This window comes from Takifugu flavidus, chromosome 12 (genome assembly GCF_003711565.1).
Source record: "Takifugu flavidus isolate HTHZ2018 chromosome 12, ASM371156v2, whole genome shotgun sequence".
Classification (NCBI taxonomy): Eukaryota; Metazoa; Chordata; class Actinopteri; order Tetraodontiformes; family Tetraodontidae; genus Takifugu; species Takifugu flavidus.
The window spans coordinates 14,746,994-14,761,776 of NC_079531.1; the positions used below are offsets into that span (position 1 = coordinate 14,746,994).

Genomic DNA, 14,783 nt, shown 5'->3' on the forward strand with positions numbered 1-14,783 from the left:
CTCTGATTGGTTCGTCTGTATGATTGACACAAGCCCAAGCCAATCGCTGAAGACATTTATGCCGGATCAGCTAACTTTATAACTGGTTAGCCTAGCTGCCATCTATTCCTGTACCATAAGAAACAATATTACAGAGACGACAACTTCCTTTTAAAGGTTTGGCCTTGTGTTTTTTTATTTTGGACCTCTTTCGTGACTTTCATAACTGCTGTATTTCCTATATAATAGCCCATGTTTTGGTGCGTAACTAACATCTGTTATTAGCCACCAAGCTAAAGCTAGCTCCTGCTGCGGCTGCCGGTCCACTTTAGTTGCGTAACTAACTCATAACTACAAGCCACGACGCGTTAATAACACACAAGTAGCTGACTGAGGCGACACTTGACCAAGTTTTGCATTCGTGCTGGTTAAAGGGGAAAACCTACTGCGCATGCGTGCATCGTATCCTTTTCTATGGGAGCGTTAACGGTCCATTCCGGGAGACATTTTGCAGGTTCTCCAAGACAAAACAATTGCTTATCTCAGAATAAGTTGTTAGAGGCTGCAGGTTAACCGCGTGTTGTTGCAAATTACAAGGTCTGTGCGCACTGGATTCAATCGTTATCAACTTTTGCATGCAAAGGTGAAGAATGCAACTATAGTGGCCAAGGTTAATTGAATTCCAAATTCTAGAAATTGCAGCTGACGCCTGTTTAACTTTCATTCGAGATGTCGCGGGAAGAGCTGGCTGTGCTGCGGGCCAGGAGGACCTTCCAGACAGGGAAGACCAAACCTCTGGAGTTCAGGCTCCAGCAGCTGAAGAATCTGCTGCGCTTCGTCACTGAGAGAACGAAGGACATTGCAGCGGCTGTCAAAAAAGACCTGGGAAGGGTGAGTTGGCAACTCCAGGAGAAATGTGGGAAAGTGTTGAAGGTCACCTGGCAGAAGGGTCGCCAGGGGCCAATCCGACAGGTGATTTTTTCTTTCCTTTATTGTTTTGGAAAGGTTTGGGTTTTTGTGTGAGGGGGCTGCTGTAAAAAATGTACTTACTAAGCACCCCATCATTCATTAATCCCATTTATAATTGTCAGACTGTTTTTGATTACCAAGATAATGTGGGACAGAGTGTGTCTCTTTTGACCTCAATCAGGGACACGTTCTTTTCTTTCTAAATACAGGACGTTCTGTTTTTTAAGTGATGGTTGGTAAGAAACATGTTTATAAGAATAGTGCTCCAGCATGGAGACCTGCCTGAACCACGGCGATGAATATTTGCTTCTGTTTTCAGAGTGAACACGGGACGGAGCTGTTTGAGACTATGGGATTAGAGGCAGAGATCAACCTGGCTGTGGGGAAGCTAGCGGAGTGGGCGGCTCCTCGGGCCGTGGAGAAGAACCTCCTCACCATGTCAGACGAGGTTTACATCCAGCCGGAGCCACTGGGAGTGGTGCTCATCATCGGTGCATGGAACTACCCCTGGGCTGTTACCCTCCAGCCACTGGTTGGAGCTATTGCTGCCGGTACTAAGCGCACCCTTGCATCCACACGCATTTGTTGTTGGTTCTATTGGTAATTAGTGCAGCTAGTAATGTTTAATCAACTACAATTCAGGCGGATCTACAGATGACATATTCTACCTGTGTACTTAGAACTGAAAAGCATAATTAAGCGTAAACTGAGGGCTCTGCTGTGACAGGAAGGAATAGCTCAAAGGCAGTGCCATTAGTAATATCTGACTAGGTTAAAGAAGTCTTAATGTGAGCATGTGATACATGTTGCAGCAGAAGAAACTTCTGGCCCAAGTACATGCTGTAATCCACCGCGGTGCCACTAGATGGCGCTGTTTCCCACTAAAGGATACACTTCTTGTCCAACTTCCAGGTAATGCAGCAGTAATAAAGCCGTCTGAGGTCAGCTTGCACTCCTCTAAGGTCATGGAGGAACTTCTACCACTCTATTTGGACAAGGTGCACTCCTTTCTTTGATTTTGTTTGTGTTATCAGCACATTTGAGGAGCTTTTAACATTGCCCGTTGTCCTCCGTAGGATCTATACCCAGTGGTGACGGGTGGGGTGTCTGAGACTCAGGAGCTGCTGAAGCAGAGGTTTGACCACATCTTCTACACCGGCAGCAGCACGGTGGGCAAACTGGTGATGGAGGCGGCAGCTCGCCACCTCACCCCCGTGACCCTGGAGCTGGGAGGGAAGAGCCCCTGCTACATCGATAAGGACTGTGACATCGCTGTGGCGTGCCGGTCAGCGTGAACTATAAACCAGGACTGTAAACGACTCATGTCAAATTTCTTACTTTATCTCTCGCCACTGACAGTCGAATCACTTGGGGAAAGTTCGTTAATTGCGGCCAGACGTGTATTGCCCCTGACTACGTCCTCTGTGAACCCTCCATCCAGAGCCGAGTCATAGAGGAGATAACCAAGAACATCAAGGTTGGTGCTTAATGTTGTGGGGGGGGGGGGTGCTTTCACCATTAGGCTTGAACTGTTGCTACTGGATTTATAAGATCACCAGCAGCCCTGGGAAATATTTCTTTTTTCCCTTTTCCACATCTCATCACAGGAATTTTACACAGACAACCCGAAGACCTTCGATGACTATGGACGTATCATCAACCAGCAGCACTTTAAGAGGCTCGTGGCTCTGATGGGGGGGGGCAAGGTTGCTGTTGGCGGCGACAGCGATGAATCTGAGCGCTATATTGGTAAATTCTTTACACATCTGAAGTGCTGGTGCCGCTCCATTACCACCTCATCCTGCTGTAAAAAGATCAATATAAAATATCTATGTGCGTCTAGTCACTTTTTAAAGACCCCCCCCCCTTTCGGCTCTTTTCTTGCAGCCCCGACTGTGCTAAAAGATGTGACAGCAGAATCTAAGGTGATGAAGGAGGAGATTTTCGGGCCTCTGCTGCCCATCGTCAACGTGAGCGGCGTGGACGAGGCCATCCGGTTCATCAATGACAGAGAAAAACCTCTGGTTGTGTACGTCTTCTCCAACCAAAACAAGGTAAACAGGTGGGCAGGCAGCAGACATTTTGGCCGTTTTGTTGTTCTCCCTCACATTCGGAGGTGATTGATTGACAGCTGATAAAGCGCCTGATAGCGGAGACGTCCAGTGGAGCCTTCCTGGCCAACGACTGTCTGGTGCACTTCAGTGTCAACGCCCTGCCTTTCGGAGGAGTCGGTGAGTGGCGGATAGTTTCACCCGACCTCCTCTGTTGCTCTTGATACACCTGACTCACGCCATGGCGTGTTCAGGGAACAGCGGCATGGGCAGCTACCACGGCCGGCACACCTTCGACCAGCTCAGCCACCTGCGCAGCTGCCTGATCAAGCAGCTGAAGATGGAGCGGGTCAACTCCATGCGTTACCCGCCTCACACCGCCAAGAAGCTGGGCTGGGCCCGCTTCTTCCTGCTGAAGCAGGTCAACGTGTGCAGGCTGCAGCGCGTGGCCCTGATGGCGACGTTCATCGGCTTAGCTGCGTTTGTGGTGCAGGTACGGGACATAAACATTGACATATACTGGCACCTCACTGATGTTTATGTTTATGTTTTTCCTGTTTATGTCAGGAAGGGTGTGAGCTTCACGAAAAGGGCGTGTGTGTGTGAGAACATTAGTATACAAACGCACTTTCCCAACGTATGAGTACCCACCACTCCGCATACCCACAATCCCACATGCCTGTGACCTCACACAACAATGGCTTTGTCCCCTGCAGACAAAGCAGGGTGTTGTCCTGGAAATCTGCCCCCTCATCTGCCCTCTGCTCTTTAATTACCCAGCATGCTGCAGTCTTTTCTGCTAAATAGCCCCCTTTGTTTTGTCCCGTCCCAGCACCTTTGTTGACAGCACGTGCTGCCCTGCTGTCGCCCGCCGCTCAATCTAAACTCGAAAATCGCCGTTTCTTGCAGAGGTTCCTGAGGTGAGTGAAGCCGAGGAGCAGCTGTGGGTGGACTCCAGCCTTCCCCCGGGTCCATAACAGTTCTCACCAATGTCGGCAATTAAAAAAATGTGTTACGTCAGACATTTCCTGTCCGTTACATGTAATGCTGCTACTTTACTGGCCTTTTAAATGGTTTTATAAAAATGAATTCCATCCCTGTGAAGCCTCTTTGTCAGTGCGTTTGTGGCCTTGCCCTTTAGTTTCTGATCACTCTGCCAACGGCGTGCTCATATTTACGACCTGGCAACGGCGGCCGGTACGTCGGCATACATTGACCCCCGCCGGTAAAAAATTAGCTCAACAAAAGGCTGTAAAGGCAGAAGCATGCGAGCTACAAGGTACAGAGATAATTTAGCATAGCACAAGCATGGACTGGTGTGTTTATCTGAGTGGGTGAGTCTAAGGGGGGTGTGGTGGAGCCGGGGGGGGGGGCGGGGTCTGGTGTTATCAAGGCTGTGGGTGTCTGAGGCGGTCAGAGCAGAGCTGGTGGTCACAGCGAGCGAGCAGACACCCAGGAAAATGATCCCGGCGCAGCCTGGCGTGGAATGAGAGTCAGCCGGCGTGTCGGACATTTGAGCGGCTGTGGGGTTGGAGCGGCGCGGGCCGATTGAGCGGAAGCCTTCGGAGAACCCACTGGATGCGTTTGGACCCCCACAGAGGTCAGTCAACTCTTTACCTGCTGCTCATCAGCGCTCAGGTCATTTAATATTTGATTAATCTTTAAAGAATGGATCATAATGAGGGTTTGTGCTGAACCTGTGGAGCAATAAACACATCAACATGCAACCGTACCGCTGCTCCCCTACATAAACCTTTATAAGCATCTGGTGTGGCTGTCTTGTTTATTGAGTGTTTATTGGGAGCCCCAGCCATGTTTATCCCTGTTTAAGTCAGAGATCTGCCTCCACTTATGGCTCCTTATCAGATAGCTTTCATATTGGGCCAATTACAAAGACTTTATCAGCTTTTATCTTTCACAGATTATTCTAAAGGGAATTTTACTGCTTTACTTTTTCAACCGGGGAGGTCAGTGGGTGCATACGTGCCTCAGGTTGGCCATTTCTTGACCGGCTGTTTACATGGAGCGGCAGGCCCTGCAGCGGGCCAGGGAGGCCTTCCTGAGCGGCAGGACTCGAGCCGTGGAGTTCAGGCTGCAGCAGCTCCACGCGCTGCTGAAGATGATCACCGAGAAGGAGACGGACATCTCCTCCGCCCTCAAAGAGGACCTCAACAGGGTGCGTGGAAACGTGGGCGCCCCGTGTGGGGTCCCTCAGGGAACATGACCGGGACCGCTCCGGCTGTCTTTGTCAGACAGAAAAAAACAGTGGTGGTTGTAGTGATCTTACGCTGTGTTGAATATAATTCATTATTTGGTCCAGAGCCAGTACGACACTCCACTGTTGGAGCTGATAAGCATCGAAAATGAGATCAAACTGGCGATAGAGAAACTCTCAGAATGGGCGGCACCGAGGCCAGTGGAGAAGAACCTCCTCACCATATCAGACGAGGCCTACATCCAGCTGGAGCCCCTGGGAGTGGTGCTCATTATTGGGGCCTGGAACTACCCCTGGGCTGTTACCCTCCTCCCCCTGGTGGGAGCCATCGCTGCCGGTAGGGATAAATATAAATCGCTGTTGTCTGTTTCATAGAAGTGAATCGTCCAAGCACAACGATGGGTCGGCGATTATACGATTTGTGTTGCGGCTCCGCAGGGAACGCAGCAGTGGTGAAGCCGTCCGAGCTCAGCGAGTCCTCCTCCGTCCTCCTCCGATCTCTGCTGCCCCACTATCTGGACAAGGTCTGAACACCAGCCGCTATTGTTGATGGCGTCAGTGAGCAGATCTAATAGAGACTGCTGTATCAGCGCGTGCTAACGTCACCCGGACCCGGTCAGAGACGTCTCAGCGTCGTTCCGTCCGTCCTTATTGATGATCTCTCTCTCTGCTTCAGGACCTGTACCCGGTGGTGACGGGGGGAGCGTCCGAGACTCAGGAGCTGCTGAGGCTCAGGTTTGACCACATCTTCTACACTGGCAGCGGCGCGGTGGGGAGGCTGGTGATGGAGGCCGCGGCTCGCCACCTCACCCCGGTGACCCTGGAGCTGGGGGGGAAGAGCCCCTGCTACATCGATAAGGACTGTAACATCCGAGTGGCCTGCCGGTAACAGAGATGATGCTGCGTAAACACAGTTCGTTAAAAAATGTTCAGCAATTAAGGGCATATAGAAGAACTTCCATAATATATAGAAATCTAGTCATTTCTTCAGTTTGCTTGAAAAATCTCCCCCACACGGTGACGTGCTCGTGTGTGTACAGGCGCATCACCTGGGGGAAGTTTGCCAACTGCGGCCAGACGTGCATCGCCCCGGACTACATCCTGTGTGAACCCTGCATCCAGGGCCGAGTGGTGGAGTGCATCCGACAGACTCTGCTGGTAAAGGAGACGCTCACTGCACTTTTAACCGGCCTCAGGTCTGTCTGGACTCCTCAGTTTGGGTTTCTGATTCTCCCGGTTACGCAGCGGCGAAGCCTCGGACGTGAATGCGGTACTCTGGTTCTTGTTGTGTCTCTAAATAAGTCAAACTCACACCCTCTGACCCATCCCAGGAATTTTACGGCCCCGATCCCAAATCCTCGCCGGACTACGGCCGCATCATCAGCCGGCGTCATTTCAACAGAATCATGGGGCTGATGGAGGGTTACACCGCCGTGGTGGGAGGACAGAGCGACGCCTCACAGCGCTACATCGGTAGGAAACTACAAAAAAACCCAGAAGGGTGCTGGATTGTAGCCCTCAGGGACGGGGTTTGGGCATCCCTGAAGCTTCTTAAACTTTATGTTGTTTTGGATTTATTGCTGCAGCTCCAACTGTGCTAAAGGACGTGCCCCCACACTCCCGGCTGATGCAGGAGGAGATCTTCGGCCCCCTGCTGCCTATCGTGACCGTGAGCGACATGGACGAGGCCATCCGATTCATCAACGAGAGGGAGAAGCCTCTGGCGCTCTACCTCTTCTGCTCCGACAAGAAGGTGAGAACAATACCACACGCGTGGTTTGGACGCGTTTCGATTTGTCAGCGTTTCTGTCCCGTCTCTCAGGCGGTGAAAAGGATGATCGAGGAGACATCGAGCGGAGGAGTGACGGTCAACGATGTGCTGATGCACTACACGCTCTGCTCGCTGCCCTTCGGCGGCGTTGGTGAGACTCAACGCGTGCATCCCTGCCTGGTTTGGGCCACAAATACACTCCAGAGTCAGGTGGGTTTCAGACCTCTGCTCTATGTCCCCTCCAGGTCAGAGCGGTATGGGCCGTTACCACGGTAAACACACCTTTGACCAGCTGAGCCACCACAGGGCGTGTCTGGTCCGCTCTCTGGGCATGGAGAACATCAACTTGTCCCGCTACCCTCCACAAGACCGCCGGCGAGCTCGCAGGGCTCGCATGGCTCTCACGTCTCCTCTAATCGACATGTCCAAGAAGACGCTGGTGTGGGCCGTCGTGGCCACCATTCTGTGTCTAGGCCTGCTCATCACGCTGCTGATCGTCCTGCTCGTCGCTTCAGGCCTCAACTGCACCTGCTGGTTCTGGAGAGGCTTTTACTACTAAACACTGTGGGGGAACCACAAAGACATACGCTCCTGCTGCAAAGACGCAGAGCCTGGGTGGTTTCCAGATATGTGAATTCTAAAAATATCTTAAACCTGTTGAGCTAACGGTTGTTCAAAAACTGGGGAAATACCAACAAAATTAAACAACATACATAATCTACTTACAGCTTTGCGAAGATAAATCATAAATGTATTTTGCTAATAAAATGTTTTATATATTCCACTATTTTCTGTCGTTATTTTGCCCCGTTAATCCAGCTTTAGTTTGAAAACAGTTTTGTACTCAACCAGCAGGTGGCAGCAGATAATAATGGAAGATCCTAAATCTAGTAAAGAGAAGAAGAGACCATCGGGATTAATATCATCAACTTTAATACCAACACTCGGTTTACAAGAACTGGGAATATTTAAATTCGGGAGAAGTAAAGGAAGTTATCAGCTATAATGGCCTCAGGAAGTCCCGCTGTAATTTGGGCCAAGTTGGGCCTCCATTTGTAACCTTTGAGCAGATTATCCTTCCCAAACGGACAGATTGGTCGTCTTAGTTTTGTGAGTCCAAGTGTCCTGCATCGTAGCTACATGCGTGACGCTTTTAACAAATAAACCCCTTGAAAATCCTGTGAATAATTGTGTATTTGTGTTTCATACTCATACGCAGACTTGAAAGTCTTGCGCAACCTCGCCAGACCACCAGGGGGCGAGCTGTCACAAATCCAAGGAACGATCTATCGGATCCACCACGTGTTTCAATTGATTTTATTTATTTTTACCAGGTAAATTGGACTATGAACGGAACGTAGACGTGGCACAATCTTGACCTGTCTTTCTAGTGTGCTTTAAATTAACAGGAACAGAAGAGAATCGCAGGGTTGGTTGTGAGTACTCGCTACTGTGCTGGCACCTCATTAGTGTCAGTTTTCATCACTTCCAATTTACATTCTAATGGAAGACTTGACTGATCGTTTTCTTTATTTGTGTCAAGTGTGATCTATTGCTGCCCGAAGCAGGCTGACAGAACACACGCTTGTGACCACGGTGCCTTCAGGTGCCAGCTCAGCATCGGCTGATCAGTCATCAGAGGCAGGAAAATTACTACAAGAATGTTTCTTCTTACTGCCAATTTACCTTTCAGCCTCGGGTAAATTACGAAATCCTGCGAGCTGTTACTGCCAGGCCTTGCCGTTGCTATGGTAACGGCTCTGCCCCTTTGTCCCCCCCCAGCCTTGAGAATATGAAAGAGTTGCAACATTGCTCACATTCTTTTGATGAGCTTGATTGCACATTATTGACGGCAGCTGGTGCATCCGCACCTCCACACATGGTTTCAGGTGCCGATGGAGTGGGCGGAGTCAGCGGCCTTAAAAGGGCTGCAGGGCCCTCAGGTGTCAGCGGTGATGGAGGCCAGGCAGCTGATTGTTTGGGGCGTTGTGGCGGCGTGTCTCAGCCTTAGCAACGCTCGTGTCCTCAACGTGGTTGTTCCAACCTTCTGGGATGGCGACGTGAAGAAACCTGCTTTGATGGCGGACGTGGCGGTGGGTGCAGCAAGCCCTGAGAGAGACCACTCCAGGCAGCCTGCTCGGAACACGGGGAACCCCCAGGGCAATCGGATCCGTCCCGCAGCTGGGAAGCTCCCCCGGAAGCTCCCAGAAGGTCTGGTGGATCTGCTCGAAAAAGTCCCTCATCTGGTTCAGCGGCAGACGGTGAAGACCGACCGCCTGGCTGTGAGGTGCGGGTCGAGCAAGATCCAGGTGGAGGTGAAGCAGGACCTGATGGGAACGGGGAAACTGGTGAAGCCAGAGGAGCTGACGCTTGGTGGCTGTTCTCCCACTGAGGTGGACGACTGGGCTCATGTTCTGGCCTTTGAGTCTGAGCTGCACAGCTGCGGCAGCACGCTGGAGGTGAGGACGTTCTCCACTTCCTGCCCGTCTCCTGGTGCCATCAGGAGCTAACCTGCTCTCTCTCTTTCTCCTTAGATGAGGGAGAACACCTTCGTCTACGCCTTCAAGCTCATCTACAATCCCAGGAAGGCCGACAGAACGCCCATCATCCGGAGCCAGAGCGCCGTCATCAGTCTGGAGTGCCACTACCTGAGGTGACTCCCTCTGGACCCACAACTACTTTAGTGCACACGGCAAACGACCCGGCTCAAGTGCAACAGAAAACGGCAATAAAACCTTTTACAAACTGTCTCTGTGGCCTCCTGCTTGGAGAGTCTCATTAAATCGGTGTTCTAAGCAAAATGAAGTCATTTAATTGTTTTTTTGTTTTTTAAAAGATGCTGAATTGCACATTACCTGTTGCCTTCAGGAGCTCTGGTTGTAAAATAACGCATGTATTCAGGATCTGACATGGGGTCGAACCCTAGCTAACAAGTGTTGTTCAACAAAATTACACACACACAGTGCAGGAAATAAAAGTATAAGATACCTTGATGGCCTTTAACCCTGTATCCAGGTAGGATTCTAAACGGGGACATGGAGGACCTACGAGCCCAAGATCAGCTCCCTTGAACCACATGTCGCTCTATTTGCCGACTCGTGTGTCAACGACTCCGTCCCGTCTGAATATTTGGACCCTTTGAGTTGAGGAACGAGTCAACTGGAGCCCTCTTGTTGCCCCTGGATCTGTTCCTGTGTCTCCACTCCTGCTGTGATGGCTGTTTGTCCACATGGCGGCTATCTGCCATTAGCCAGTACTGTCTTCAGAACCCCCCCCCCCCCCCCCCCCCCCCCCCCCCCCCCGGGCAGTAAATACCATCAGATCCTGCTGGATGGAATGATAACAGGAACTGTTTGTGTTCCCAGCAGGCTCTGCTCTCGTGTTCTGTCTTCCCTGGACAATGCCCCCCCCCCCACCAGGTTCAGGTCTGCAGCTCTTAACTGATTTGACCCCCTGCAGCCTCCCAGATCCGACCATTTTGGTCACATGTCGCGCTGGTCGCTGACCCATGAAAGGAAGGACGCTGCTATCTGAAAACAAACTCACCTGACGTCACCGTGACATCAGCAGCATCGCACAGAAAGGTCGGGGAGCAGCTTTTCAAATATTTATTATGGCCAAGAGCAATACCTGGAACATCTCCGGCTTTTAGCACCTGCAGTGACGGGAAGCATTGATTTAAAAGTCCACGTCTAGATTTTAACGTCTGCACATGTGACTCGGCTAATGTTGCCCTGTGTGTGTGTGTGTGTGATAGAGGAATATTTGTTGTAATGCACGTTAGCCATCTGTCTTGGCTCGTATATTAGGAGCTGTGTAAACAGATCCGCGCTCCTTTCTGCATCGATCTTCTGAGATGAAGCTCGCTGGGCAAACATTGTAACGTTCATGACATCCTGGGGAAGGAAGTTCTCCCGCGTCCATTATCTCTGCTGTCACTGAACAGTATTTACCGACACACACACACACTGATTTTAGTTGTTTCCTGCAAACATTGAGAGTTATTTTCATTTTTATCTTTGTTAATTTGTTGTGTGCTTTCAGTGGAATTACAGTCTAACTGCCCCCACATTACCATCAACTCTGTTGGTTTGGTGCTAATTAGCAGATGAGCCATAATGGTCGTAAGCATTTCCTGCTAGTACAGTTGGGACCTCTACTGGCCTCGCCAGTATCAGGGTGAGCCAGGTATCACGCCTGGCTGCGTGAAGCGTGCCAGACACCTGTGTATTCAACAGAACAGTTCTGGTTCTGGTTGACTGGGGACTTGTTCTGTGTATGTTCTCATTTCCGATGCCGATCCTTCAGAAAACCCCACATTCAAACGCAGCCCGGCCGATATTAGAGGAGGACAAATCCCAACACCATCATACAAGCTTGTAAATCTGTGTATGGGGCCTTGTTGTGCTGTTTCCATGGCAGCGGTGAGTCCAAACACGTCTCCTCATTGTAAACAGCTAACATGGAAACAGGTCAGATTCTGGAGCAGCGCTAACGAATCGAACACAGAGTCCCGCAGCTAAAAAGTGCAACTACGTGTCTGGGCGACATATTGGGCTGGCCAGAGCCGTCTCCTCCCGATCCGAAAGTTGAGTCGGAGACAGAAGCTCTGACACGGCGCAATCAGGAGGTCCTTATTGGCGGAGTCTATCGTCCTGATCGAGCTCAGGTTTCACCAATGAGGCACCAGCGAGGGCCAGCGCTCCCTGGAGCATCAGCAAAGTGGGACGAAAATACAATAAAGTGTCAGGACCAATTAAACAATAAGTGCATTAGGCCCGGTTGGGCCGCCGTTAGCTCGTTTGCAGCAGAGAGGATGCGAGGAAGGTTTGGCGTAAAGCGAAAATGCTGCCCGGGACATAAATCCAGCGGCTGCAGACTCGGCCCGAATCATCAATCCACCTCGCCGTGGACGCGCCCAGACACGGGATGGATGAGCAATCTTTTAAAGGCGTCCAGAGTGGCCCATCATCAGCCGTTAGCATCTACTGTAGCATTTACAGACTTAACACACTTTAGGAACTTGATTGTGTCCAAAAAGGCACTTTTTCCTCCCCAATGTTCTCTCATGACGGCAACGCACAGGTAGGACAGTACTTGTTCAAAGGCGTGCTAAGTTGTTAGCGGCTAGCACGAGCCGCAGGTTAAAACGCACCTTCATTGCAGCCTGAGCAGCATCGGCTGATGGCTCGTGAGCAGGAGCGTCCGAGAGGAAGCCGCTCCTCTGGCATCAACTTAACGAGCAGTGTCGGAAAGATTGACCCTCTGTTTTCTGGAGCATTTATTAAAGAGACGTTGTGTTTAATGCGGGATCGATAGCTCTGCATATGGAGATAATTGAGATGGAGCGCAGCTGCACACGCTGGTGCTGTGAGAGCATCCATCAAGGACCTGGCAGAGCACATTAGTCCTGAGGTCCGGTCAGGAAGCTGCTGCTGCTGCTGCTGCTGCTGTGGCAGCCAGGGTTTCTTACCTAATAAAGGTGCAAAGAGCATTAAAATGAGCATTCGGGAGCAGCGTAAGGCCTCATCCCAGGTCCCGACAGGTCCAGTCTGACTTCTGGGTTCTGATTTCTTTCCCATATTTTCCGTTGTGAAAATAATTTAGCTTCCAAGCAGAGAAGGTAGCCTTGAAGGCATCACTCATACGGGTAAATTAGATGTCAGAGCTTCGTGACCCACATGCTGCCTGCAGAGTCATTCATATTTTCGGTTGCCGGGGAAACCACACAGACACGGGAGAACATGTAAAGTACAAAAACAACTCGCCGAGCCAGCGATTAAACTCTGAGCCAGCCCGCTGCCAAACTGCATGTATGTTCGGATTTATGCTCCGCTAAGCTAATCACATCCCAATGCTATATCTTCGTGCTTCAAGCCCCAACGTGGATTTGACATCAATCTCCCTCGGCCTGGCATCATTCCCAAAACGCTGAGCAGCTATTTTGATGTTTTCTGGAGGCCGTAAATCATCGGTGTAGCGTCAGATCCTGAAATACTCGTTAAAGAAGTGTGAAGGAGAGCAGAAGTTCTTCATGTGGAATCTCTTTATGTAGCCGCTTCACCTCGTTACACTCTGGATATTTGGGAATCTGGGCCACCGCTTCCTTCTGCTACCCTCAGCACTCCGTTGCTGGCAGGGGATGAAAAGACGCTCGCTAGTCAGGGCAGATGCAGCGCTGCTAATTAGGACAGAAAAATCTTGAAGAAGCTTGCTACAACCCTGCCAGGGGCATTTAGTTTTAAATCCTTCTGTTTGGCTCTGCTTTCATTCATCCCACAACATGAATCCGACTCTCCTCCAGTCGTTGATTACATTTTTTTTCCTTTTACTCAAAAGCCTTGGAGGCCATTTTTGAGCCTTTGGCTCATTGCGTGGGCGGGGCTTGTTTGACACGCCCCCTGACGTCACCCCGCCCCTCTCCTGCATCTGGAGCCATAAGATCTGCCTCACTGAGGTCATCCTCAGCCTGGAACGCACCATATGGGGGAGGACGTCCTCGTCATGTTTACGGTTTAATAGTTTGGCTCAGGCTAGGAGCTGCGCAACGCCACGTACCGAAATCTCTGCTGACACAAGTTCACAAGACTGTTCCGCAATAAAGAACATAAAGGTTTGCTGGAGCTATGTAGCATTTTAGCTCCTAGCCAGCTGTAATGTTGGGGTGCGTTTGATGTCAGCGCTCGTGGATATTCACCGGGTGGCACTTCCAGACATTTTAAAAAGTCCAAAAACTCAGTACACATCATTTTTCTTCCACTCCTGTAATTTATCTGTGCTTGGGACAAGAACCACCCACGGAAATGTGCAAACCGCAGCACCGGCGGCAGATTTCTTCACCAATCTTGCATAAGAAAAAGATTTAGAAAGGAAGGCAGAAAATGACAAATCTCATTTTACAGGTTAGTTCTGAGTTCCTGCTTTCAATCAGATCCACTGAGCAACGGATTCAGAAATAATAAAACAGGTTTTGAAGGAAGATTTAACATGTTTTTAAAGGCGCTGATCCAGGCTGAGCCGAGGACGCGGGCAGGGGCCGCTCTGGACCTGCAGCTGTTAGCTTTCTTCTTCCAAGATGACCTCAAATGGCAATTTTAGCATGTAGCATAGCATGCCTAGGATATAAGGGAGGTACAGCCACGTTCTATAAGCGATGAGTTACCTCAGCACCTTGACCTTCTCACCCCCCCTCAGAGGTGAAGGGCATTGTTGGACGTCGCACATTTCCTCCCGCTTCCTCCCGTCCCCCATCCGCTCTCACAGCGCGACGGACCCCTGAGAAAAGGTCCTCTGGGGGAGCATTGTGAACCGTGACAGCCTTTTACCATCTTGAATGGAGGGTCGAGTGGATTCGGGAGGACGCGGTGATGTCACATCCTGTCGTCCCTCAACAGTTGGCGCTGTTGCTGATGGAAATGAGTCTCATGGGAAACACGCTCTGGGGATAAATCCATACGTTTCATTATTTCAATAAATCACATTTCCAGGTATTTGATGTGCTGGGGGGCCGCGTTCCTCCTTCGTGTGACTCTTACTCTCCTTGTCTTATTTTAAAATAAAGGTAAATGTTGTTTTGAATCCCAGGAAGAGGGTGAATTCAAGTCGCCGCTGCTTTGATAAGAATCCGTATCGGCTATCAAAACAGCCACACTGCTCTTCTTCTTTCCCCCGTCTGCTCGTATCGGATGACGTGCACTTCTGAACTCCGCAGGAGACGCTGAGTGCTGCTGACTCTTCCCCCTTTTTGTCGCCTCTTTCCAGCGGTTTCGCTAGCAGCAGAAAATGCTTCTGAAACCTA

At 50.4% G+C, this 14,783-nt stretch overlaps 3 protein-coding genes across 4 annotated transcripts; all 3 read left to right on the forward strand.

Annotated features, from left to right (window-relative positions):
* The first annotated feature begins 10 nt into the window (after positions 1-10).
* On the forward strand, positions 11-4,103 carry LOC130535160 (aldehyde dehydrogenase family 3 member A2-like). Of its 2 annotated transcripts, none has more exons than XM_057050065.1 (11): positions 11-156; positions 709-870; positions 1,268-1,499; positions 1,861-1,946; positions 2,025-2,233; positions 2,308-2,425; positions 2,556-2,697; positions 2,836-3,002; positions 3,080-3,179; positions 3,254-3,492; positions 3,909-4,103. In XM_057050065.1, exons 2-11 carry the CDS (start codon positions 709-711, stop codon positions 3,921-3,923), a joined length of 1,470 nt encoding a protein of 489 aa, XP_056906045.1. In that variant the 5' UTR covers positions 11-156; the 3' UTR covers positions 3,924-4,103. The 2 variants fall into 2 exon arrangements, with proteins under 2 accessions (XP_056906045.1, XP_056906046.1); XM_057050066.1 differs by lacking the exon at positions 11-156 and adding an exon at positions 193-622.
* A 277-nt stretch (positions 4,104-4,380) lies between these two features.
* LOC130535159 (aldehyde dehydrogenase, dimeric NADP-preferring-like) lies at positions 4,381-7,769 on the forward strand. Its single transcript, XM_057050064.1, has 10 exons — positions 4,381-4,599; positions 4,921-5,175; positions 5,320-5,551; positions 5,653-5,738; positions 5,891-6,099; positions 6,255-6,372; positions 6,546-6,687; positions 6,801-6,967; positions 7,037-7,136; positions 7,231-7,769. Exons 2-10 carry the CDS (start codon positions 5,020-5,022, stop codon positions 7,542-7,544), a joined length of 1,524 nt encoding a protein of 507 aa, XP_056906044.1. The 5' UTR covers positions 4,381-4,599; positions 4,921-5,019; the 3' UTR covers positions 7,545-7,769.
* A 1,096-nt stretch (positions 7,770-8,865) lies between these two features.
* Positions 8,866-9,786, forward strand: LOC130535167 (uncharacterized). The gene is made up of 2 exons (XM_057050079.1): positions 8,866-9,444; positions 9,520-9,786. Exons 1-2 carry the CDS (start codon positions 8,881-8,883, stop codon positions 9,640-9,642), a joined length of 687 nt encoding a protein of 228 aa, XP_056906059.1. The 5' UTR covers positions 8,866-8,880; the 3' UTR covers positions 9,643-9,786.
* The last annotated feature ends 4,997 nt before the right edge of the window (positions 9,787-14,783 follow it).

Coding starts and splice junctions, on each gene's coding strand:
- LOC130535160 (XM_057050065.1), top strand. CDS start 709: ATGTCGCGGGAAGAGCTGGCTGTGCTGCGGGCCAGGAGGACCTTCCAG. Junction 3,003..3,079: donor TCTTCTCCAACCAAAACAAG/GTAAACAGGTGG, acceptor ATTGATTGACAG/CTGATAAAGCGCCTGATAGC. Junction 3,180..3,253: donor CCTGCCTTTCGGAGGAGTCG/GTGAGTGGCGGA, acceptor TGGCGTGTTCAG/GGAACAGCGGCATGGGCAGC.
- LOC130535159 (XM_057050064.1), top strand. CDS start 5,020: ATGGAGCGGCAGGCCCTGCAGCGGGCCAGGGAGGCCTTCCTGAGCGGC. Junction 5,739..5,890: donor TGCCCCACTATCTGGACAAG/GTCTGAACACCA, acceptor TCTCTGCTTCAG/GACCTGTACCCGGTGGTGAC. Junction 6,100..6,254: donor AACATCCGAGTGGCCTGCCG/GTAACAGAGATG, acceptor GTGTGTGTACAG/GCGCATCACCTGGGGGAAGT.
- LOC130535167 (XM_057050079.1), top strand. CDS start 8,881: ATGGAGTGGGCGGAGTCAGCGGCCTTAAAAGGGCTGCAGGGCCCTCAG. Junction 9,445..9,519: donor GCTGCGGCAGCACGCTGGAG/GTGAGGACGTTC, acceptor CTTTCTCCTTAG/ATGAGGGAGAACACCTTCGT.